The sequence below is a fragment of the Pinus tabuliformis genome, chromosome 8, assembly GCF_031772625.1.
Source record: "Pinus tabuliformis cultivar Carrire ecotype Pingquan chromosome 8, CPIR1, whole genome shotgun sequence".
In the NCBI taxonomy this organism is placed as follows: domain Eukaryota; kingdom Viridiplantae; phylum Streptophyta; class Pinopsida; order Pinales; family Pinaceae; genus Pinus; species Pinus tabuliformis.
This window is the reverse complement of record NC_142294.1, coordinates 1,061,523,922-1,061,550,915: the sequence shown is the minus strand read 5'-3', so window position 1 is coordinate 1,061,550,915 and position 26,994 is coordinate 1,061,523,922. Positions and strand designations below refer to the sequence as shown.

Here is a 26,994-nt window from a genome sequence, read left to right as displayed (position 1 = left end):
GTCAGCTTGGACTTCGTCTTAGGTCTACCGAGGACATAGCGGGGTTATGTTTTGGTGATGGTAGTAGTAGACCAGTTTTCAAAGATGGCACATTTCATCCCTTGTAGAAAAACCAGCAATGCCACTCACATGGCCCACTTATTTTTCACAGAGATTGTCAAGCTACACAACCTACCTAAGTCCATTCTTTCTGACAGGGATGTGAAGTTTACAGGGCACTTCTGGTGCACCTTGTGGAAGAAGATGGACACACAGTTAAGTTTCAGCTCTGCTTATCACCCGCAGACCGATGGGCAAACAGAGGTTGTCAACAGGAACTTGGGGAACCTGCTACGAAGTTTGATCGGGGAAAATTCATGAATGTGGGATTGTGTACTTGCCCAGGCAGAGTTCGCTTACAACGACTCACCCAATCGCAGCACGGGTTACAGTCCTTTTCAGATCTTATATGGCATGCATCCTCACAGAGTGCATGAGTTACAAGATCTAGGACAGCAGGAAAGACAGAGTGTTGATGGGGAAGATTTCGCCAAAGCAATGAATGATCTACAGGAGCAGGTAAAAATGATGTTGCAGGACAGTAGTCAAAAGTATAAGCAGCGGGCAGATTTGAAACAGCGAGAGGTATAGTTTAATGTGGGGGATGAAGTCCTCGCACATTTGCGCAAGGAACGTTTTCCTAGAGGTGCATACAACAAACTGAAATACAAGAAGATTGGTCCCTGCAAAATTCTCCGAAAATTTTCAGCTAATGCTTATGAATTACAGCTGCCACCAGGAATAGGCATCTCACCCATCTTCAATGTGGTAGACTTGTTTCCATATACTACCAGTCCGAAGGAAGACAGTACAACATGGCCTACATGGGACACATAGGAAGGGAGTGAGACTTGGATGAGACAAATGCCTTACGCTCAGCCCCTTGAGATCGAGAGGATCCTCGACACATAGGTGGCCAAGCGAACTTGGCAGAAAGAATATCTACAATATCTGGTCAAGTGGAAGAACCATCCCATTGAGGACAGTTCATGGCTTAACGCCAGAAGCTCATGGAAGGGAGTCATGAATCTTTCTTACCCCGGGAGCTTGATGCAGGAGCATCTAGCTAAGGGCACCATGACCAGGTGTTTGGTCTTAGCTAAGGAGGAGAGGTTCATCATCATTAGATTTCATTTATGTTTGCTGATTAAAACAGTGTTAGGAACTTGTTTTATTTCATTATCAGTTAATAGGTATTTAGGGACAACACAAGTTAGGTGAAGGTGGTTACAGCCACATTGTTGTTTTGTTTTTCTTTTATTTATTTTACAACTATTTACTTTAAAAAAACAACAAAAAAAAGATATTTATCATCTATGTATTCCATAGAACAGGAAAACTCAAATAGCAAAATAGTTATCAACTGTGTAACTGAAGAAACAACTGCAAACAGTTTGCATAACTGTATTGTAACATTACAAAACAAATGTACCACATTGTGGAAAGGGTTCGACATTCCAGCACAGAAGAGTAATACAAAGAGAAACATTTTCATTCTTGAATCCATCTGTCCAATACTTGTTATTTTTATCTAATTACTATCATCTGTAATGAAAAGACAAACTGTATATTTTACCAGAAATCCTTCCAAACAAACAGTGACGAAGTTCCAAAAACCAAGTGACAAGCAGAGACATAGTTTCAGAAATCGAAGATAGGTAGAGATACTGTGTCAATGCGAGATTGAGCAGACAGTTTCAGCCACTTCAACAAATTACAGAAATACAAGAATATGCAACAGCCGTAGCAGAGAATAAACTAAATACAGTCACAGTGCAATGCATTTACAAGAAAGGTAACCCTGTACATTGAAATCTCTTTTTCATTCATCTTTAAAAGTATTTCAGTGTCAAGACCAGTATATAGACTATATAAATACAAGTTCTAAAGTCCAGAAACCCTAAGGCCGAACAAACCCTCCTCTGGGAGTAAGACAAAGAAATGAGGGTTAGGGTTATAACCCTGAAACAATTACAGACCATCGAAGGACAAACGAAATTACATTCAACTGAACCCGAAGGTTGTTCGACATCAGCTAACAAACGAATACGATAGAGACCCTACATCAGCTAACAAACGTATAGGATAGAGACCCTAGTCCTGGCCTATCGACCGACTAAACCAAGGAAGAAATTAACTTGGAAAACCCTGAAACCAAACAAGTTGCAATAGGGAACGACCCTACTGGTTCTGTTTGGAGGAAAGGCCGAGTAGCAATTTGACCAGAAGCCGCAACAACCTACACAGAGACCACAGTAAAGCATTAGCATTGTCATACCAAAGACTAAAAGAATGAACGAATGAAGTGAGGGAGAAGACAACCCCAAGAGAACTTACCAGTTCGTTAGTTAGCACTGGACGAATGAACCCACATTTGGGTCGCGGCCATTGAAAGAAACCCTGCTCACAAGGAGCAGCAAGTGTTAGCCCTTAAGAAAAACTGATGAAATAGAATATAACAGGGAAGGAAGCCATTACCTTGCCAAGAGCTGAACGAATGCAGAGGAAAGGGTCCTTCGAGGCCGTAACCAAGATATTGCAAACAAGTCAAACGAAGAAATAAACATGCAGGCAGCTAGAAAATATCATTGAAGAAGTTCAGCAGAACGCGTAAGGAACAGAAGGATAAAACAGTGACCACTAGAAGAGCACCAGACCATAAGAAAACAGAGGAACCCTCGCGTAAGAGCCACGAAGCAAACAACTTAAAGATAGAACTGAACTAACCAAATAGCAAGACGATATAGAGTAGAGTTAAACCACCTAGCAACAGAGAAACCCATAGTCTGGCATGAACAGAGCATCGGGCTCAAAACATTTACAGTCACCAACAGAATCGGCGGACAGAGCTCTCAACACCAAACAAAGCAGAACGAAAATGTCAGAGTAACAACGTAAGGGTTAGGGTTTAGTCCAAAAGCAGGAAGGAAACCCGAGACCAGGACAGCTGTCCACTTAACGTACAGATCAATCAATACAGCCATCAATACACCCAAAATATCAGCCCTAACTTTTGATTACCGAACTAATCACGCATTTGTTGGTTAAATTATTGGTGTTAATCATCACTGTTAGTGTTAAATCATAAGTCACGCGTTGGTCCCATCACTCTCCCCCCTCCAACTTTGTCAATCTCTCCCCCTCCCTCTCTCTTCCCTTCACTTTGATTGTTGTCATCGGTTGGATCCTTAATTAAGATGGATCTATGTTGGTTCTTACTAATACTATTTGTATTATATAAATTTCACATCTTTAAGTATAAAAGTAATCTGATTTTTTATTTTATTAAAACCTTACTTTAATTTTTATGGGAATGTTTTTAGTAGTCTCAAGGATAGAGGATTTATATATATCTCATAAATAATTATAGCATTTTTCTATTTAGAAAAATGTTATAAAATTAAATTAAAATAAAATATTTTTATTGTGAAATAATTTATGGTTTTTGGGCATGTGGTATGGATAAGCCATGGTAATTGCCCATGGTATTGTAACAAATCCTATTTACAAGTTTATAATATCCATGGTAAAGTGGGATGCATATTATTATAAAATATTTTGATTGTGAAATAAGTTATGTTTTTTGGGCATGTGGTATTGATTAGTCATAGTATTAGCTATGGTATTGTAACAAAGTCTATTTACAAGTTAATAATATCCATGGTAATGTGGGGATGAATATCCATGGTTAAGAATATTTTCATATTGTTATAAAATATTTTGATTGTGAAATAAGCTATGTTTTTTTGGTCATGTGGTATTGACAAGCCATGGTATTAGCTCATAGTATTGTAACAAAGTATATTTACAAGTTAATAATATCCATGGTAAGGTGGGGATGAATATCCATGGTTAAGAATATTCTCATATTATTATAAAATATTTTGATTGTGAAATAAGTTATGTTTTTTGGTCATGTGGTATCGTAAAAAAAAACCTAAATTTTAGCAGTTTATAATATCCACAGTAAAGTGGAGGTCAATATCTTATCATATTGTTATAAAATATTTTGATTGTGAAATAAATTGAGCATGTTATATTAATAAAGCATGGTATCTTTTTTATTTTATTTATTTTTTAATTTAGCAGACATTTAGAATTGCTTACATACTTATATTACACTTTCATATCTACTCTATACTTGTAAAAGGCTTACAAAAATTTTATTTCAAAATAAACATATTAAAACCTAATTTATATCGCTAAATAAAAAAAATTAATATTATTTGAAAACCCAATATAGGAAAGAAATACTATTTGATAGATATGATATGATGCGAGTAAAATAACAGTTTAGGTAAAATAAATCATTAGATTGGAACATAGCAATCGAGATTAACATTAAAATAAAAACAGGAGCAAGAGAGTTAATAAAAGTGCATAAATCACTATTCGACATAACGTAATCACAAAAACATACTATCATACTATCACGCAGATATGGTCGGTAAAATAGCACAGTTAATCGAGATAAAACATTAGAATGGAAAGTAGCAATCGAGATGAACATTTGGACGAAAACAGGGGCTGTAAAGTTAACAATCAGACATAACACAATAATTTAATTTTTATTTATTAAAAAATAATTGGCATTTGAATTTCGAATTTGCTGTTTTTACACCGCGCTTCATAATTCAGAGATTGCCAATGGAATGATCCCATAACCTAAAAACTCAAAATGTATAAAATAAAAATAACCACCAAGCAAGCTACCCGTAATGAACGCTTCGGCATAATTACACCTTTAAGGATGAATGAAATTTCTTGCCACTCATGAACGATGAGGAAGTCGAAAAGTCAAAAAGTTATGATGGTTGCGAAGAAAGAAAAAGCGACAGGAAGGAGAAAGTCAAAAATTTATTGTCAAGAAAGAAAAGTCCAAAGTTGTAGCTTCGTCCATGAAGAAAATGAGTATGATATTATTGTTTTGGGAAAAAGTTGCATGATTTTTTCAAAACAAAGAAAAGTTTGCATTACAGCGCTCCAAGGAGAGGATATTGTTAATGGAATACGAAATAGTAATATTTTTAAATTGATTGTAGATTTTTTTGAATCTTTTGGAATCGGAGGGATATAGTGATGATCAATTTTTTAATTGTACCTATATTTGTTCAATTCCCGAATATTCGAAAAATCCGCAATTGACTTAAGCCCAAGGGTGAAATTGAACTTTCTTATTCTTACCTATGTCAATCTCCAGAATTCGAAATACCCGGAAATTGGTTATTTTGGGGCATGTGAAAAAATTTCTACTCTGAATTTTGGGCATCGACAGTTTCAAATATGAGAAATAAAGCCCATGATTTAAGAATATAGGCTGCCTCTCTGTATCCCTTAATCGTCACTTAAATATAACTTCATATTTAAACTCATGAATTCAAATAATTGAAAGTATTCTGCCTATCTTTGCAATCAATTAAAAGAGTTCTGATAGCTGTAAATATGAGCCTGGACTTTAAGCCGATTATGCCCACCACTTTACTGTAGGAATTTATAGGTTGCTGCTATTTGTTTCGTACTTAAATTCACTATTTTAAATAATGAATATATTCACATGTATTCTACAGTCTTAAATGTCTGTCATCAACTCATATTGCTGGAATGTTTAATGAATTAAATGGTTTGAACCATAGTTACCAAATTAGCTCGAATATCGAATAATTTGATAAAAATTTGATTTGATTCATGGTAATGTCCGGGATAAAAGAAAATTCATGGCTTATAGTTTATGAGACGGATTTGTCAATTTGTATTTCTGGAATGGTAAATGTGATGACTTCTCAACACAAAATAGATGTATATGGAGACATGACTTTAGATAAAATGGAAATAGATGTATATGGAGACATGACTTTAGATAAAATGGAAACTTATTGTAAGTAGAGAAATTTTCCCAGCTTTAATTGCAGTGTTGCTTTTAATGGTTTAAAAAATTGAGATAACACAGAAAGAAAATCTTGAAATTAAACAAATTTTATAAAAAGTAATTGATTTTTTATATATATCTATCTTAAGAGGAATCTTATAAAAATAAATTTTGAATAATTAATTTTTAGATATGTATTTATTATAAAGGTATTTTAAATAAAATCTAAAATTAAAGAGGGATGTAGTTTTGATTTTTGAATATTTAATTTTTAAATATATATTAATTACAAAAAGATTTTAGACAGAATGTTTCAGTTAGAAAGCAGTTTTGAGTTTTGAATATTTAAGTTTTAAATGTATATGATTTATTAAAAGGATTTTAGATAAGATTTGAACAAAAAAAGATATAGTTTAGAGTTTTGAAAAGAACAAATATTTTGAAGATAACATATAAGTGTGGTTGTGGTTTTGGTTTTGGATAGTAAATTTGTAGTTTTAAAATTGTTTATACTGATTAAAATTATTTAAATTTCAAAATGAATAAGAAGAAAATGTACACAAGATATTGAGACTACATGAAACAAAATATATATATATATATATACAATACAATTATTTTCCGAACTAAAATTTTGTCATCCAAATTTTTATCTTATGGAATTTGAATCTGAATTCAAATTCCAACTTAATAACTATAGTTTGAACCGATATCATGTCTGTACTTATTCAACCTTAACTTCATACTAAATCTGATGTTACTAAAATCATCACTGAATGAATGCAAAAGTTTACTGGAATTATATGCGAAGAATAAACGCAATCCAAGACTTCTGGTGAATAAAATTACAATGGTTCAGTATCAAAACATCAAATCACTCCGACTTATTAATGTTTTTTCTACAACAATGCCTTCAGTACATCATGTTGACCTGGTGAAAGTTTCCTGATTACACTCCGCTGGACATTACATAAATTACAACTAATGGAATCTACACTACGCTACACATTACATCATTTACAACTAATGGGATTTTTGGATATATTTAAGACAAAAGAACATTGATATGTGTGATGAAAGGGTTCAAATACAACACATACTATAGGGGGGAGGTCCCATCTTCTTGGTGAGAAGGCGTTTGCTGTTTGTGATCGTGTTGTGGGGTTACGAATCTTCTCCAGAACCAATGTTCCATCCACACTCTGCTAATCTCTTCAATGGGCACGTTCTTGGTTTCAGGGAGAAAGAAGTAGACGAAGACAGTCATGATGACCACCCATCCAGCGAAGAAGAGGAAGATCCCGAATTTGAAGTGACACAGCATCGCCAAGAATGCCTGCGCGATGACGAAAGTGAATAAAAGATTCATTGACACATTGATTGATTGCCCCGCCGACCGGATCTCCAGAGGAAAAATCTCGCTGGGAACCAGCCAACCCAGGGGACCCCATGACCATGCGAAGGCAGCCACGAATATGCATATCACCACCACCACAAATACGGAGTACCCCTTCGATAAATCTCCGTGTCCGGACGTTCCAAACTTTATTCCTAAAAGCAAAGCCACCAGTGCCTGTTTGTTCAACAGTATCAGAGCTTCCTCTTCCGTAATATATTACAAATAGGTTACAATATATACTATCAGGGTAAACAACATCACTGGATTAATTATTCGATAGTTAGAAAGTTGCAATTTACATAGGAATAATATTAAAAGAAAGAGAAGAGTAATTTTTGGAATTTTTTGAAGTGATTTTTTAGCTTTTAGTGAAAAAATTGTGGTCAAATTTTGATTTGTGTTGTTTAAACTGTTTTTTTTATTGCATATATGGATTCAACGCCCTCAAAAACTTATAGGGCATTATGGTTGTGAAGAGTTTACCTGTCAAATTTGGGACTGCAATGAATAGCTGCGGAATTCTACACAAATTAGATTTGAAAATAAAACCTGAAAGTTTTCCAAAAAATCTTACTTAAAACCTACTCATTAGTTTTTTTTAATATAATTAAAATTTGAAAATAAGTTTTGTTTTTTATCTTAATTTTATTTAAGATTCCAAAAGTTTTTTTATTCTATTAGAAATTCCAAAAAGATTTTTTAACATCATGATATACAAAACAAGGTCAAACAATTCATTCACATCATGATATACAAAACAAGGTCAAACAATCCATTCCAGTTTCTATCAATTAGATTTCAAATTATTCCTAACAAAATTAGTTTTTTAATATAATAAAAAATGTTAGATGTAAGACTTTTGTGATCCATAATGTAGAGATAAGTCTTTTGGATTAATCACATTGTTAGGATTTGGTGGAGGTTAGTTGTCCCGAGGATGAACTACATTAGTTGGTTCGAAACGTGAACCAAATCCTAACAATGTGATTAATCCGAAAGACTCATAATTAAAAATTTGAAAATTTTTGTTTGAGTTTTTTAATTTGGATTACAAATTCCACGTGTAACAATTCATTCCTGCTCTTATTAATCAGATTTCAGAATATTATTCCCAAAATCTACCCTAAACAAAATTGGTTTTTAAATGTAATTAAAATTTTGAAAATGGGCCATAGGGCGGATAATAGACACATCTGCTGTGTACTGTGGAGTCACTCGGTGATGTGAAAGTCACATGTTCAAAACTCCATGGACAAAAATCAAGTCTGTTAAGAGTTGGTGTGACCCATGGTAGGCCCACACTTAAATGTCCCTGGATAGTGGTTTCTCAAACCCAAAATTAAACCTATAATCATCTCTCACAAACAAATTAACAAAAAAAAATATTTTGTGAATCTTTATCTTTACTACAGATTCCAAAAATATTTTCTAATATGTCATTAAAAACAAAGTCAAACCATTCACTTCCACTCATATCAATCAAATTTTAAAATATTCCTAAAATCTATTATAAACTATTGTTATTAATATTTTATTAACACACAATTAAAAATACTCACAAAATTAATTAAAAACTCGAAATAAATTATCGAACATCATTGAAAACCACTATTTCGTCTTCGTCGCACTAAAGACTTCCTATTTAAAGTAACTCTACGTACTGTTAATCTGTAAAAAGTCTAAATCTTTATTACGTATCACTTAAAACCATGCTCGGAAAACCATGTTTTACGAAGCCCATCTTGGCCAATAGTAAAACGGATAGATACTTTCTCAAAAAAATAAACTTTTAAAAAATTTTATACAATTGAAAATTTGTAATGATATTTTAGAAGGGTATTTTTATGTTCAGTGGATTGTAAGAATATTTTGGAATCTGATGATTTCAAAAATATTTTGGAATATTTAAGCTTATTTTAACTCATAGAAAAATTGATGAATACTCCCAATCCTTAAAGAAAGGTTTCCTATTAGTGACAAGGAATGAGGGTTGCCTTATTACAGTGCTCTCCTAGGCCAGAAGGAATAGAACCGCTTTGGGTGGCCTTGAAGTGGTAATTTCAATAGTGAAAGGGTGGAAGCCCATCTTATCACTCTTCAATAAGGTTCTCTCTTTCTTTAATGAAGGACAACACATACCAGAAAGACAAGCTAGCTATCCCACTACCAATAGCTATTCTCCCTAGCTGAAAATTTGTAATAATATTTCAAAAAACATCTTTATATCTTGTTAATTTTAAAAATATTCTAAAATCTAATGATTTCAAAAATATTTTGAAGTGTGATAAACATAAATAAAATCAAATAATTCGAAAAAACTATGTTATAAAATCACAATGTTATAGATTCTCCGAATATTTTGAAATCAGACCAACATAAAATAAGTCAAGAAACCCATATCCATTCCATGGCAGAATATATCCGCAATTAACTTCAACTCAGGGACTCCATAAAGCTAACGCTGGTGAAAAAACTTGAATGACAAAGTTACCTGAGAGATTGCCATCTGAATACCGCCCTCGATGAAAAGGAGTCTTCGTCCATATTTATCGACGGTGACAATGGAAACAACTGTGGACAGAACGTTGACGAGACCTGTTATGACCGCAGACATGAGAGATGCATTACTTCCAAAACCAATTGTCTTGAACAGCACCGGTGCATAGAACATGATGGCGTTTATTCCTGTGAACTGCTGGAAGAAGGGAATGGCCACCGCCATAACTAACTGAGGCCTGTGTTTCCTCATCAAAATGTTCCGGAATGGGTGTTTCACGCTTTTCGACATTTCATTGGCCTCCACCAGATCCTCAAACTCTGCCTGCACATCCTTAGTTCCGCGTATTCTTTCGAGCATTGCTCGCCCCTTTTCCATGTGCCCTCTCTCCACTAGACTGTTGGGCGTATCTGGAAGCCCCAGCGCTCCCACTGTCATTATAGCGGAGGGAACCGCTGCCAGGGCTAGGGAAACCCGCCATCCCCAACCGCCATCGATTTTGTCTGTGCCATAGTTTATCAGGTTCGCGGCTAGGATACCGATTGTTGTGAACAACTGGAAGCCTATGTTAAGCGCTCCTCTTAATTTGTACGGGGCCATTTCAGACAGATACACTGGAACCGCCTGCAAAACAGAGTAAAAAATAAATCCCTCCAGATAGGAATCAATAGCCACAAAAACTTAAATATTTTTTTATTATTAAATTTAGATGCTTATTACAGTAATTTTTATTTTTACAATTAAAATTTATCTATAATTTTTTTCATAAAATTTGAATTAATTTTATATTTTTATTTGTTTTAGTAATTCGGTCTAGGCTAAAATCAAATCGTTCTAGTTGCCTCTGTACTACCAAAAAATAATATATCTAATCTATTTGTAAAACAAATAGACCAACAAATATACCAGAAATATATGATTGAGTAAAAAGCAAGAAGCATAACATATTCCATTTGAATTAATTTTAACCTATAATTCTTTCTTATTTAATAAATACGAAACCCATATAAAGTTTTTACCTGATTGGCAAATCCGACGCCGACACCAAGTAGAATGCGCCCCAGAATAAGCATCTCTACATTAACAGCCGCGCCATTAAGAGCAGAACCGATAAGAAAACTGGTACCGCCAGTCAACATGGACGTCTTACGTCCATACATTCTGGTAATGGTGGATGCAAAGAAGGTAGCGATCAGCCCAGCAAGATACAGAGAAGATGTGAATGTCGTCAGTAGTTGGCTGTCAAATTGACAGTATTGATTTGTAGAATCTCTCTTCTTTTCGTAAACACCGTGAAAAAATTTCTTCAGAAAACTGTCCATAGATGTAACCCCGCCTGTAAAATTGAGGTTGTAACATCATTAAGAACTTTTTTGATAAAAAGATATCATGCGGAATGGCCGCCATTAATTAACTGCTGATAAGGAAAATCTCACCTGAAATACCGATGTCATACCCAAAAATGAGACCCCCAGTGGCAGCCACGATGCAGGTGACCAATACAAACGTGGTGAGCTCCCCTGGATAGTCTTTTCCAGAGCTCGACGTTGCAACCACAACCCCTCCAGCCATGGTGAAATTTTGGGCTTCTGAAATTGAACCTTTCGAATTCGAATTCCGTTACAGCAAGAGTTTCTGCTCCCAGGCCCTGGTTCTTTAAGATCAAGATATCTACTTATAGGATAGAATCAGGAAAATTAATCTTTTGTTCTGAGAACGAACTTAGATGCTTCCAAAAGTTAACCAAATTTTTATGATATAATTAAGATAAATAATCTTATCTGATCCAGATATTAATATAAATTCATATTACTTGAAGCCACGAATTTTGTTGGAACATGTGGATTTCTAGGGGCTCTTCTCTTTAAAAAGTCAAAGTTCATATCTAAACTAACACAAATTCATTCGGATGAGTTTGTTTTGAATAGATTTCTCTTCGTGGCGGCCAGTACTCTGAAGACATATCAGCTGTAAACAAAGTCACACCACTTAAATATTAAAAAAAGCCAAAATTCCAGATACCATTGGAGAATTTTGAGCTTCAACAACTTATTTATCCAGATCGATTGACTCGTAAAGGATTTACACGTATATTTGGCCGTGACTCCGAATCAGAAACCTAAGGATAACCACAAGTCCTTTTTTTGGGTAGATTACAAACATGAAATTTCAGTTTGAATTTCCAGTTTTTTTCCACAAAATAAAGGATAACCACAAACCCTTTTTAGACTGGATTACAACCATGAAATTTCTCAGTTTGAATTTGCAGTTTTGTGGATATACATTACTCAGTTATTGCAGCATTGTTCGGAGCATAGGTTATCTTGGTGTCTAAATTATATCACTTTGGATAAATATTCGGGAACTTAACGAAAACAAAACTGAAAAAATATAAACGCTGTACGTTTCAGATCTTTTCATACACTTTATTTTAAAAAATTCAAGTAAAGCACACTTCCATTTTTTCATGCAGGTCAGAATACTAGAGAATTCAGCTTCAACGGGAATTTATGCTTCGTAAAAGCTCCTATCCCTTAATCAAATACGGTATACAATTTTATTCTAAGAATAAATAATCTGTCTATTTTAAGTAATTACCAAAGTTTTAATTAACCAAGTGGCTTGTGGTTTTTTTTGGTTAAATATGAGATCATAATATTTTGTTATTCAAAATATGTTTTTGAATGTGGAAATAAATTTCACATTTTGAATTTTTTTGAAACAAAATTTAAATTTATAATTTTTGAATTTTTTTATCTAATTAAACACAATTAACCTAAAAAAATATCATTTCATTTTATTAGACTACACCCAAATAATCTGCATTCCTTCATTTATTATTACCACGCATTCTTCTTCAATTTGAAATGTATATTTAGAGTCATAGTAAAATGTATGTGATAATTAGTTCAGTCATACTTAAAGGTCTTTTGTACAATTAAGAGAGATTATCTAATTTTTTTAACAAATAACTAGATTTTATATATCAAAATAAAGATATGCATTTCTTAAACTTAAAAAGGATCATCCAATTTTTTTTGAATGAATAATTAAATTATATATATTAAAATAAAGAGTTCTAGAATAAAGGTGTGAATGAATTAGGAATTTTAATTTGAATGATTTTTTTTTCACAATGTTCATATCATCACATTTGTAAACACGTGTTTATTTAAAATAAAGATAAAATTTATTAAAAAACAATTAAATTAAAATAAATTATTTTATTTTAATATAATAAATATTAATTCATATATATAATTAATAGTGATTAGAAGATTTTGTCAATATATTTTTGCCAAATACAAAGCTGATCACATTTGAATTATTGATATTAAATTTAAAGATCGTGTATATGTTGAGGCGGTAAATTTGTTTGGATAATTAAATATAGTGTAATTTTTTTTTCAAATGTTTTAAGAGTTGATAATAAAAATGTTTAAATCTTATTTTTGATAATGGAAATAAATTCACTACCATCGAAAATTTTCAAATATCCAAAATCTTCAAACTTAAAACCCATACTCTAAATTAAATATATATATATATATATATATAATATTTTATCAATATCCTACCAAACTTTCCATAGTAAATTTGTAAATTTGTATATATATAAACTAACTAACCACTTTCCATAGTAAATTTGTAAAATTTGAAACCTCGTTAAACTAACTAACCGGAGTTGATGAGTGGCACGCATATTATGCCTTCAATGCCTACTTTATGAGGTATATCATGAGTATACGAGACAACACTGTCAACCGAATTGCTGTGTGGGACCTTCACAAATGTTAAAGGGTGAAGGAGGTATACCATGAGTATACGAGAGAGTACGGAGACAACCTAATTGTTTCGTTGGACCCTCCACAAATGTTAAAGGGTGAACGTTTCTTATAAGATTAATTTTACATTATTTTCACTGAGGTTGATAAAATAATTACGATTTATGAGTTGTATAAATTGTTAGGTAATATATATATATATATATATATATAATTTTAAATAATTTTGTTTTTAATGTTTTTTGGAGTAAATTTTTTCTTAAGTTATTTATGGATATTTTTTTTCTATATTTTTTTTGAGAATTTATATTTAATTAAAACAAGGTATATTACAGTTAATAATATTATAGCCAATAGTTCTAAAAGACCATGAATAACTAGTTATTTAGAACACTATTTTTAACATTTAAGGGACGACATTAGTACAACAAAAACCAACACACTTTAGTGAATATATTCATTGGGATAAAAGTAGATTGTGTACAATAAATTATATCGACACCATATATCGAATCAACATTGATTGGCCAAGAGAAGAATGGCCACCAACTATATGGTCTAGCAAGCAACTGAGCTCCCAAACACCTGAGTAATAAACTGTGTCGAGCAAGAAGTCCATAACCACAATAACAAAGCTCATAACACATCCAAAGTCATCGCATAAACCACAAAATATGACTGTTAGATAAACATTGAAGTCCATAGAAAAGAGAGTAGTTCTAGCCCCACCCTCATATCCAAGTACACCACCATTTGAAATAATCACAATTCCAGTCACATCCTCATATCAGAACACACGTCCATAACAAGTAGGGAAATGTGACCAAAGTCCAAGAGGTGAACCAACAAAGAAAAGGGAGACCAAATTCCAAAAAGGAGGATGAGGTCTCTCCACGTTGCATCATTAACCAACTTCCAAAAAGGGGAATGAGCTCTCTCCATACAAGTAATAAAATACAATTGTTGAAGGGAGAAGAAAACAACCTCATCGCACCAGAGCAAGTTGCCTGCACCAGACACCTTAAACAGATGGAACCTGAGCTCCTAAAAGAACCAAAACACACCCACATGTAGAAGATACACATAGAACCATCGTTCCAAGCTAGACGAGGTGAAGGAGGGTGAGGATGCAGCCTCACCTCCTTTCCCACAAAGAACGTACCTTCACCACCCTGGAGTAATAACACAACATTTAAAATGGCGATACCTCTGGACCACACTCCAAAGTGCTTCACTGCCTATACGATGCGCCATAACAACCTTAATTCCACCTGTATAAAATTCTCTCATAGCAAGGAAAATTCGTAATCATTACCCTTTGCACCCCCATCGAGGGAGAGATTGTCCTTATCCAACAAATCTAAATCCTTTGAAGATCCTCCAGCGAAATAGAAGGATGGCATCCCTCATCCAATAACACGCCATAACAACTTTCATGCCACCTGTAAAAAAAATTCTTGTAACAAGGAAAATTCGTAATCATTGCCCTTTGCACCCCCATCGGGGGAGAGATTGTTGTTATCCAACAAATCTGAATCCTTTGACTATCCTCCAGCAAAACAAAAGGACATCATCCCTCATCCAATACTAATTGTCTAGACTCACATCCTAGATTTGTCAGGAAGTTGGCAACCTTGTTCCCCTCGCGCTTAGTATGTGGCCAACACATAATACACCTTTGGCAATAAACCATTGATATGCCAAACAACCCCGTCCAAATACCAACTCCTCCAAATTTCCATGGAGGTTGACCATTGAGGAGGTGTTGGATACAATTAATCAGTTATGAATTTATATTAATTTGTAGGAGAAGATAACCATCTTGGATTGAAATCAAAAGACCTTTCTCAAAGCCCAAAATTTTTCAAAATTATTACTTATGACACTACAACGCTAAGCAAAGAGATCACGTACTACATAGTTGTTGCAATCTCGAAAACACAACTGAACCCAACAATTCCTAGATTTCCCTTAGATGCACCATCAAAATTTAATTTAAGAAAACCTGCAGGAGGAGTATAAAACGAGTTAGATGAGGGCATTAGTACCTAATCCTGCTTGGTTAGAAATGTGATCATATTTTGGTGCAAATTTAACCTGATCAGAATGAGTGCCTCAAGGTGATCCACCTTCCAGTCTTCCTCAGACCAAGACACAACAAAAATTGTTTCACAAATATTTTGCATCACCAGATCATTTAACATTGTAATCGTCTTCTTTTTTCCCAAAAAATGTAAGCATTCCTAATCCATGTGGATATTGGTGGAAACCTTTCTATTGCACCAGGACCCCCACCATTGTTTCTTTCAGTTTCCTTGATTGTAGCACAATTTACTATTTTTGGTAGTTTTTTGAGTCCTAAAATTCTAGAGTCGTTTTGAGGCCCTAAATGATGTTTTTTTGGAAAACAGGCAAACCTATTATCACTCGACGAGGTATTTTGTAGAAATTTTTTGTTGTAGGATAGATCTTTCTAAAAATGTATTGTACATGTCAAACAGAGGTCATATGCCAAAGTTACGATTTGGGGAAGTTGATGTACCAACTAACCCTAACGGGGCCCACAAAATTTTGTCGCTTCATCTACTAGGGTTAGGTTTTTGGATGTTTAGGGTTTTCCATTGTTTCTCAATAATAAAAAGGCCTTCGAGCCTCATTGTAACATAGTTCGGAAAGCATGTAGCCTCCACATCTCTTCTTAGGGATAAGCTACCATCGCTCGAGCTAGTTTATTTCCATTCATCATGTAAACAATTTTAAGTACTTTGTTATTAATGAATTGAAGTTTTGTTTTCAATGTAGCTACGTGTTTTTGTTTATATATGTACTTCATTTTGTTTATTCATCTATCCAAATCAATTCCTCTCCTTGCACACATTCCAGAGGAGAAAACCAATTTCGAGGTACCAAGCACGACTAACCACAGAGATTTTGAAAGTGAACCAGTTCCATTGTAACAATGCACCAACCAAATCATTACACCTCCAATCGTTGATGCCAAAAATAAGGAAAATATTGTCCAACATGCCTGTAGTAAATGAACAAGAACTTAACAAATGCTCCACATTTTCTTCCATATTTAAACAAAGAGTATAGTCAGAAGGCCCTTCCACAACATTGTTTCTGATATGATCCCACATAAGTATCCTTTGCCATATAATTAACCAAATAAAAATAGAAATTTTAGTCTAGTGATACCCCGACCAAAACCTTCCCAAAATACTCTATTTTTCTAGCCTGGCATGATTTGCTATAATATCATAGGATTCCTTAAAGGTAAACATTGTTAGCAAAAAATATGGAAGGGTAGAGACATTGGGTTTAGACATAGAGGGAAACAAAGGGTTTGTTGTAGTTTAGGCAATGCTGACATTTTCACCTTACTCAAGGAGAATAAGGCATCTCACCCGAGGCATGCCGCGACCTTACTTAATTAAGGGATCAGAACGAGGCATCGAGAGGAATCGTGAAAAGGATAACAGTTCCATTTAACTTAGAAACACTACAATAAATGTATAACCTTTGCGAAAGACAACAAATAAAGAATTCAAAGGAACATAGAGTATACACATGCATTCATAATAAATAAAAAAAATTAAAGGGCTGCATAAAAACAACGCACGTAAGTCCTCAAACATCCTCACAACTCTCTTTCATTACTTTCAACTTTTAATACATCATTACATTCAGGTTTTGATGCCTTTTCAATAGAGCAAGAAATTGGAACATAAAATAATATGGGACTAGATAAACACAAGATCATGTGAATATCAATAAGTTTCGTAACAACATTTCGATACACATGCTTCTTCTTTTTCCACTCTCTCGTTTTTCCTTTTCCTTAAAATTTTATGCACTCCACTCGCCTGGACTTGTTGGTTTCTTCCTCAGATGCCCTGCCCTTTCCTTCTCAGCTGCTTCTATTTCTCGACTGTGACTGCTTCCTCTACTGTTGACAATTGTTTTGGCTCGACTGTGACTGCATGTGTCCCTATTTTCCCTTACCAACCTTTCACAACTGTCATATCTGAGTGGATTCCTTCTCTTTCCTCGGCTACTTTCTCTGCGACTCCCCATCGTCTAGATTTGGTCAACACATGTCAAAACTTTGTTCTCAAAATGAAGGACCCAACAGGCCCCAATGACAATCAATTGACTCATCCTCGAGTCAATTATTTGTTGACACTGTTGGTTCTTATTGTTGTGGATCTGCTGCTGGTGTTGCTCCTTCTTGGCTTGTTCCTTCAAACGAAGGACCCAACTCTAGGACAGATTGGATGTTAGTGATTTTAAATTATGTGTACTCGGAAATGGTCGACCATGGACCTATGAGAGTGCTATCATGTTCGATGAAGTGCACTTTGATTTCAACCATTGGTTGAGCTGGTATTGTCATCAAGAGAGCACTCCATTAAGTTTTTGATGCTACTTTGATCTATGATATTTTCTAGAAGTGGACTTGTGTAGGTGGATTTAGGTCGAGGAGCAGAGTTCTTGTGGTATGCGAGTCATCCTCAATTTGCTGGATTTGTTTTTTGAGGATGTCCATATGTGCAAAAAGATCTTTTTTCTGGTTGAGGTCTGGGGTGGTCAAGGCTTCATTGAAGAGCTAATTAGCCTATTGGTGCAGAGTGTAGACTAGTTGATTTTTCTTTCCAAGGAACCCTGACCAATCACAAACTTGAGCGAAGAGTTCTTTAGCTTCTCCCATATCCTGTTGAATGGAGGCTTTCAGACAAGCCACTTTAGTGATTTTCTGCTCGATGTCATTGGCATACTGGGTTGTTGGATCAAGGATTACACTTTGGGTGTCAATAATAGTTCTTTGAAGCTCTTTGTTTGCTGAAAGAGGTCGGTGCATGCAGTTATAATATGATCGCAACAAGACGAAAGAGTGCAGGCCAGAAATTTTTCTAGTGCATTTGGTACTATTTTGATAACTGTGGACCAAATATCCTAGAACTTTTCACCGATTTCATCAATTTGTTGTTGTATCTCTTGCTTTTCCTGGAGAAGTAAATTTTTCTCACCCGTAATGAAAGGAAGTTGTTTTTTTTTGTACTCAGTTGTCAAGTTGTTGCGGAATGCCTCAGCTTGCTGTGCAACCAGTTGAATAAAAGTAAACAATTGAGAAGATGACCAACTCTGGAGGTCATCAGGTGTCATAGTAGCAGGTGGAGGATATTGGCTTTGTAGTGGTTGGATGTTGGTAATCGATTTATTAGATTGTCCTTGGGGTGAATTCTCTCCCTGCAGGGTATCGATGGTGTGGGTACTCGTATGGTCTGGAATGGAATGCGGTGGTGAAAGGGGCAAGGTGTGTATGGTTTCTATGCCCTAGGTATTAGAGTTGATAGGTTGGTTAGTTTTCATTTGTGGCCCTGGTGCTAGTATCAAAGATAACAAAGATGTATTAACCAACTCTGTGTTTGTAGGGTGAATAACAAGTGCATCTTTTGGTAGTATCCATAATGGACTACATTACGGAGTCTACTTCCATTTCAGTCTCAACACCAATAAGATTATCGGATGGAGGAATGTTTGAGATAGTGGTGAAGTGGGAGTTTTTTCAAGGTGATGGGTTGCGTGACACTGGGGACACAGTGGAGGTGGAAGACGAATTTTCCTCAAGGACTAGAGTGCTGCTATGGGAATGTGGTTCCTCATTGGTGAGATCGACGACCTGGGCAGAGGTAACTTTATTCGATTTCCCGAGAAATGATTGTGGCATAGTAGCAATCGAACAAGTATCCTGAATGGTGGGTTCAGTATTAGAGTGGGGGCCCATGGAGGGAAGTGAGTCAATGGCTGGGATAAACAACAAAGTATTAATGGGACTAGCAATAAAAAATTTAGAGAAGAAGGAAAGGGACGTACTGACAGCCCAAGACCCTCCAGGGTATTGTGAACCTATATAATCATCGTCTTGAGTTTCTTCAATACTGGATTGAGCACCTCCCCTACCACTCTATTCTTGGAGGTGAAGGGGGTCTCACTAGGAAGCGACCTAGGAAGCATCCCTTCAAATAATATATCATTTTTCCATCCCAAACCTCCCTAATCACTCAAGGCTAGGATCAAACTTCAGTATGAAATGCCTCTTATGAGAGGACGTAAGGCTGAGCACACATCTGAAACATGTCCAAATTGGAAAATTTAGGGTGAATCCAGTTGCTTCCATGGCAAATGCCAAACCGTATTTCATGTGAATAGTCATTTAGAAGTGACGGTGGGATTCTGGGGTTACCTTTGGTGACAGCTGACATCTTCTCATACCACCCTGGGAAAGAAGCCTCGTTGATTTTCTTGTTGTTGGGGTCCACTAAAGGCCACCATGGTAAATATCTAAGCACTAGCGGTGAATATTTGGAGACAAGTGATAGCTCTCTGCATTCTAGTGGGCATCATTTCATCATAGCTAAAGAAACAACAAGGTACCCATATATGAAGTATGTTTTCCATTTTTACATGTATTCATAGGCCTCAAAGAGTTAGTTCAACAAATAACTACACCAATTCAATTGTTTCCCTTTCTCACAAGCTTCCACCACTGAAATGGTGTCCAGGGTGCATTCACCCTTTGAGTAATGGTGAATTATTTTCCCAACAACTATATAGAAAGAAAATTTTATGGTGGGAGAATTAATTGGATCAATAGTGGCTCCCTTTCCACTATGATGAGTATCATACTTGTTGTAGTAATTGTTGTCACTTGTCTTCTTCCCCGCTTGGAAGTGGTATGGAACGCAAATGACATTGTGGCCATTACAACAGTTAATCTTGTCAATTATTGAATGTCTCTCGCATGTATGGGGTATTATTTGTCAAGCTAGGGGGAGCCCCCATGCATTTGGTTGATAAGGAATTTGGTACACTGCATTGATGCTCCTGAAGTGATGAAAACTGGTAAATTTCACAAGTTTAGCAACTTGGACCTCTATATTTCTATGAAATCTTCTTTGATTATGGATAAATGGCTTCCATCTATTCTAGTTACAGCCTTTGTAAAAAATTGCACTTGAGCACAGGGAAATGGAAAGAATTTTATAGGTCATTATTCATGAGCGCGACCTTCTCATATTTTCCATAGAGATTCTCAAGTTCAGTAACTCTGGAGTTGGATGAAGGGGTGGGAATAGAGATTTTGGAGACCTTAGTCATGGCTTCAATTCAACGAATATACACAACAAACACAGGGGGTTTGAATTTGGGTTTTGGACTGGGGGAACTCAACACAAAAATCAGATTGAGAAATTTGACCACCTACACTTTGATAATGAAGAACTTATCATTTCCATGCAAACTAAATAGAAATACTCGACATGACATTTTTTATTAAATCATTTGACAAATTAATATGACAATTTTCTATACACAATTCAAATAATGGCATTAACAGTGATTATGACCTAGACGTGACTTGAATCACGTGAAAACTCAAAAGGTGGGTGATCATGATGGTTAATTATGATGAGATGATGCAATATTCCAAAAATTTGATCACCAAATCATGTCAAAGATATTATGGGAGAGATTTAACCCAAATTTGAAATGACACAGGGAATTAGTATTAATTATTGTGGATAATACAATTGCCACATGCAACACTCCTACCACAATCGGTTGTGGAGGGAAGAACTGGACTAGATATCAGAACTAACTAAGGTAACTTTATTTGTGACTGATGCAACTAAAACAATTGACGCAACTAAAGTAACTAGTACTACTGAAATAATTGACATGAATGAAATAACTAACTGACTCTACCTAAACCTAGTGATGATCCCCTTTAGAAGACCAAATCAATTTCATGAAGTAATGATTGTGCTATGGAAGGGCTTTAGGCATGCATCGTTCACCCATTCAAGCAATAAGACTCCATCGTGTTGTGAGAGTTTGGCAGCTTCAAGTTCTCTCACTTCTACAACAATGAATGGTCCTAACCAATGCATTCTCAACTTTCCACGATGTTTTAGAAACTTACTGTCATATAAGAGAACCTGATCTCTGACTAAAAAGGACTATTTTATGTGTTGGCCGTGCCATGATTTCTACCTCTCCTTTTCGAAAATTTGGTGAAAATCTGCCAAAAATTGGGCTTAGTCCAACTCCCAGAGCTCATCCAAATGCTTTGCAATTGATTCATCTTCTTTCAAATGAGTGGTCCGAACAATGAAAAGGTTGGAAATAACGAACTTTGCAGGTACTGTGCCTTCTCAGCCATAAAGAAGCTGGAACAACGTATACTTGTGCAGGCGCTTGACGATTGTACAGTGGGCCCATGAAGTAGTTGGCACCCGCTCGTCCCAGTCGTCTCAGTCAACAAAGCATATCTTGGTGAGACCTCTCTCTAGGATATTTTTAAAGGCTTCCACCATGCCATTTTCTTGAGGGTGTTATAGGCTTCTCTTATGGTGCTAGATCATGAATTTCTACATCGGTGAGGTGACTATCTCATTAATGAAGTGGGTCCCATAGTCACTTGTGAGGCTTTAGGGGCACCCAAATTGAGAGATAATATTTTTGAAGATGAACCTAGTGCGGGTGTTTGTAGTGCAATCTTTGACTGGAGCAGCTTCAGCCCATCTGGTAAGTTAATAAATGGAGATGATAATGTACCTGGTATGGGAGTGTTGCGCTAGTGGATTAATGGGTCCTACAAAGTGTATCACCTATTTCTCAAATGCCTAGAGTTCCCATACTGGCTGCAAAGGAAGTTCATCCTAGTGTGATGGTCATCCTACGCATTGGAAAACATTTCATTGCTTGGCATTTACCTTTTCACCTTGAAAAGTGTGGGCCACCAGAGTCTTTCCTGCAAGACTTTCCTCATGGTGGATTTCCCACCCACATTTCCACTCATAACTCCCGAATGGAATTCCCATAGCACATCTTGTTTCTCATGATCGAGGACACACCATCGCAATATATGATCAAGGTCCATCTTGTATAACTCTTCTACGATCAATTAGTAATCTGCAACTTGAACTACCATGTTCCTTAATCCGAAACAGGTCAACATGTGGTAGTTGATCATTTATCGACCCCCCAGCTTCACCCAATTCTAATCGGGAAAGATGATCAGGACCCAGATTCATCCTTCGTGGCTTGACGATTACTTCGAATGTGAACTCCTGGAATGGTAGAAGCCATCTACGAATCCTTCCCTCAAGCATAGTGTGATGCAGGAAAGTGTTCCCTCTGCGGGTAGAGGCAACCCCTCTAGCCCTAGAGTGGGTCTAGTCACAAACAAGGACAGATCAACAATAGCTTTCCTTAAACAGTCATAGTTGGAGGCCTACCTCAACCGGTGGTCGATGGAGTTCCGTTTTCCCTGCTCCAGCTTCCGCTTCCTTCTCCTAATGAGTGATCAACCTGAAACAATGCAAAGGAAATACAACAAAGAATGTAACTAAAACAACAATGATCTATTTACCCACAAAGTCAAGAAGTCATGAGCTATCAAGTACATTACATACAAGACATAGGAAAACATCATTGATTGCATTAATAATGAAATAAGAGTAAGCTTACAACCAAAGTCTTTACATCACAAGCCTTCTTAGGAGGGTCCAGCCAGCATGTTCCTCAAGCATTCACTCTTTGAAGATGGATCTCCCAACATACAAGTCTCTCTCACTCACAAGTTTTACACAAGATTAAGGGCACTTCACAACCTTCCACCCACACTTGTCACACTCACACCAGCTATCTAGCAAACTCAAAAACACTAACAACACTGCTCCACTAGTCAACTATCAGCAACCATTCCAAAAACTAGCCATGCATAGCAATGGTGAGAGAAGGAGTCTCCATGAAAGGTGGAAGAGTGAGCTTATCTCTAAGGAAGGTAGCACAAATGATGGAAAAACCATGCCAGAGAAAGGAGGGTGACATAAACTATGCCAACAACCAGGTCTGGAGTCATCTGGAAGGCTGACTGTTGGAACAAATTCGCCCAATCTGGATCATCACTTGTACATAACTGATATACAACGCTGACATCGCTCCTGAATAACGTAGCTAGTCAAGTCATCACCGAAGATTACAAGCAACCTCGCACTGGCACATAAAATCAGACCATCGCAGGAATCAAGTGTACTTCCATGATGACAGCGCTTTCGGACTCTTTAGGAGCACCCTTCAGCGTGTTTATTTAGCCAACAGATGCGATGAGGCAGATAACTTAGGAAAAGTGGGTCATTTGGCAACATCAGAGAGCATTTGTCTAATATGAGCATGTATGACTTGGACACATGACACAGTAGGAAGACTGGAAGGAAGACAGTGACAAATTACTGTGTAATAGATGCCCCCTAAAGTATGAAGCCCGAGAGAGTGGGAGGGGTGAAATGCTTTACGAAACTGGCTGAGCTGTAATCCCATCTGGAAAAACCTGTATGCAAGTACAACTGATATCTCTGATGATGAAGTACATGTGGTTTAGGCATGGGCGCAGCCATCCAAAAGACATACGAAATAGGTCTGTGGTATGGATGCAACCATCCAGCTAATGAGACCAGGATGATAACAAAGGTATGGTCGCAGCCATCCATGAACGAGTCATGTAATCATAAACCAATTCACGCAGCCCGAACATGTGTAATCTGAGTTCGGGGTCTTGAACCCATCCGATCATAGTACAAATTCTAGCATGCGAATAGATGTACTGAGGTCGAGCATGATAGAAAGTCGCTTGATTACCAGTCAATGATGAAAACCGTTAACAAGCGTGAGAGAAACCACCAATAATGCCAATGGTTCTCAAGGTACTAGCTAGCACAATCCACGAAGTGTGAAAAAGGAGTTGAAGTCGAACACTCGTGGAATCACCCAATCGACGACCAATGATGAAAGTCGACCATTAGGTGTGAAGAACTTGCCATTGAGGCATGCAAGCTCTAAGGTACCAAAGGGGATCTCTAGATCAATCTCCTGGATAATGAGCTGATATTGACAGGAGACGACCCATCGTAGGAGGGCCATAATGTTTCGCCCATCAACGAAACAAGATAAGGAACAAGTGGTAGATGGTGAAACAGAGTATCAGAGGAGAAGGTGAGGGTGTAAACTGCAGAAGAATTATACTCTTGAACATGTAGGCGACACGACTCCGGAGGGTGGCAACATTCATATACCAAGGGATCAGAGGCTCGATGGAGACGACATGAATCATATGGAATGAGGCTAAATGAAAACTCAAACCCGCAGAAGGCCAAATGACGATGTATGGATGTCCTAACCCGACAAGAAGCAAAAGTGTTGATGTTCAAGAGTGACTAGCTGCCATAGGCAATCAATGATAAACATGTTATTGAGTCCAACCTAGTCATATTTTAACGAGCCCTAGGAAGGAGAAGCTCGAGTCTCGTCATGGTGACGAGTCCAATGTCGTCAGGGTTTAATGAGTCCGACATAGGTAAAACTCGGAGTCTTTTTCATATTTAGAGATTTTGAAAAAGACACAGAAAAGAAAACTCCAGGGGGGGTCCTTTTTCGTAGATTTTTATCTCTCGAGCCCGAAAAAGTATAAAACGATACTCTAAAGAACCACCCGACCATTACGATCGAGGAGTACTTTTTGTAACTAGTGAATTCGACCCGAAAAAGTAGAAAAGCGGTCGGAATCACGTCGTTTCGTAACCAATAACGAGCTTGAAATGACAAAGGCCCGGCAATCTTTTCGTGTTTACACGGTTGGAAAAGAGCTGAAAGCAGACCTCCATTTTTATTCTCTTTAATGAGACAAAAAAGGAAAAAATACTCGGCAATCTTTTCATCTTTTACGAGTCAGAAAAGGGATTAAAGGTGACTCGTTGATCAAGGTGGATGTTGGTGGCCACCCACCTATCCCATTTGGACCCCCACAACTGTCTCTTTCAGCTTTTTCAGTTTCCTAAATTGTAGCACAATTTACTATTTTTAGCAGTTTTTTAGGTCCTGAACTTCTGGAGCCGTTTTGAGGCCCTAAACGACGTTTTTTTGGGAATCTGGGACAACATGGGTCCATGGACCCATGTTGCCTCCCAAAGTGGTAGTACTCAGATAGATCTTTCTAACGAGCTATCGTACGCGTCAAACGGAGATCGTATGCCAAAGTTACGACCCCGGGAAATTGATGTACCAATTTACCCAAACTGGGCCCACAATTTGGCGTTTCATCTTCTAGGATTAGGTTTCGGGATGTGAAGGGTTTTCCATTGTTTCTCAACAATAAATAGGCCTTCGAGCCTCATTGTAACACAGTTCGGAACAGTTCAGAGGCATGTAGCCGCCACATCTCTTCTTAGAGATAAGCTACCATCGCCCTAGCTGGTTTCTTTCCATTTCTGTTTGTAAGCATATTTCAGTATTTTCCATTAATGAAATGAAGTATTATTTCCACTGCATCTCTGTATTTATGGTTATCGCATCTCTGTATTTATGGTTATCTCTGTAATCTATTGCGTTCTTGTCTAAATCCGAATCAGTGGTATCAGAGCGGTCTACTTTTTCTCTGTTTTTCTTTGCATGTCCCCAACGAGGTCGGGATATAAGGAGTTAGGGCTTGAACTGGTCGAACCTTTGCAAGACCAGCCTCGCAAATCCCAACGGCCTCCCATGGCGGATGAGAAGAAAGACGAGGGGGCAGGAGATCCTATCAAAATCTTGCTCGAAGAAGCGCTCGAGCGGCAAAGGAACGCGATGATGGATAGCTTTGCGTAGATCCTTCAGCGGCTACCCAGAGGCGACGCATCGGCTTCCAACAGCGACTCTGGAAACGCCACACCGTTTAAGGTACAAGTTAATTTTGAAATCCCCATCTTCGAGGGTCAAATAGATGCAGATGTCGTAGATAAATGGTTAAATCTGCTAGATGGGTATTTTTCTGTTCATGAATTTTCAAATCGGGAAAAGATTGTTTTCGCTCTTCTCAAAGCAGCCCCCCACGTCAAGGACTGGTGGGAAACCTACTGCGAGCAGAAGGATGAAAGTACAGGCTCACTATTTTCAGTCGCACCCACTTGAAATGACTTCCGGGATGCCATCAAGGAGCAGTACTACCCTGTCGGAAGCTATGAGGACAAATACATCAAATGGACCACACTGCGGCAGGGACAAGACCAAGATGTGCCGGAGTTCACAAATATTTTTCATACCCTTTGCACACAGTTGGGTATCAAAGATTCTGAGCTGCATCTGGTACTCAAATACCGTGGCTGCCTACACAGATACATCCAGGAAGAGATGGGGTTCTTGAACATCTCCTCACTTGGCACAGCATACCGATACGCTATCAAAATCGAGCAAAAGTTCAAACAGAAGAAGCGAGACTTTGGATCTGCAAATCCGAAGCCCAAAGGACAAAGCCAAGGCGGGGTGACCCAAGACAACCCGTCGAAGCCGCAAGAAAAGAACAACACCACGA

General features: G+C 36.9%; 1 protein-coding gene across 1 annotated transcript; it reads right to left on the bottom strand.

Annotated features, from left to right (window-relative positions):
- Nucleotides 1-6,483: 6,483 nt before the first annotated feature.
- On the bottom strand, nucleotides 6,484-11,563 carry LOC149238997 (sugar transport protein MST3-like). The gene is made up of 4 exons (XM_089373285.1): nucleotides 11,238-11,563; nucleotides 10,821-11,137; nucleotides 9,796-10,425; nucleotides 6,484-7,478 (listed from the first exon to the last, which is right to left on the bottom strand). The coding sequence occupies exons 1-4, from the start codon at nucleotides 11,371-11,373 to the stop codon at nucleotides 7,005-7,007; spliced, it is 1,557 nt and encodes a 518-aa protein (XP_089229411.1). The 5' UTR covers nucleotides 11,374-11,563; the 3' UTR covers nucleotides 6,484-7,004.
- Nucleotides 11,564-26,994: the final 15,431 nt, after the last annotated feature.

What these genes read in the sequence shown, in the direction of transcription:
- LOC149238997 (XM_089373285.1), bottom strand. Translation starts at nt 11,373, where the DNA reads ATGGCTGGAGGGGTTGTGGTTGCAACGTCGAGCTCTGGAAAAGACTAT. An exon ending in GTATGACATCGGTATTTCAG is followed by an intron (nt 11,138 to 11,237) that starts GTGAGATTTTCC and finishes TCAATTTTACAG; the next exon opens with GCGGGGTTACATCTATGGAC. An exon ending in GCGTCGGATTTGCCAATCAG is followed by an intron (nt 10,426 to 10,820) that starts GTAAAAACTTTA and finishes TCTGTTTTGCAG; the next exon opens with GCGGTTCCAGTGTATCTGTC.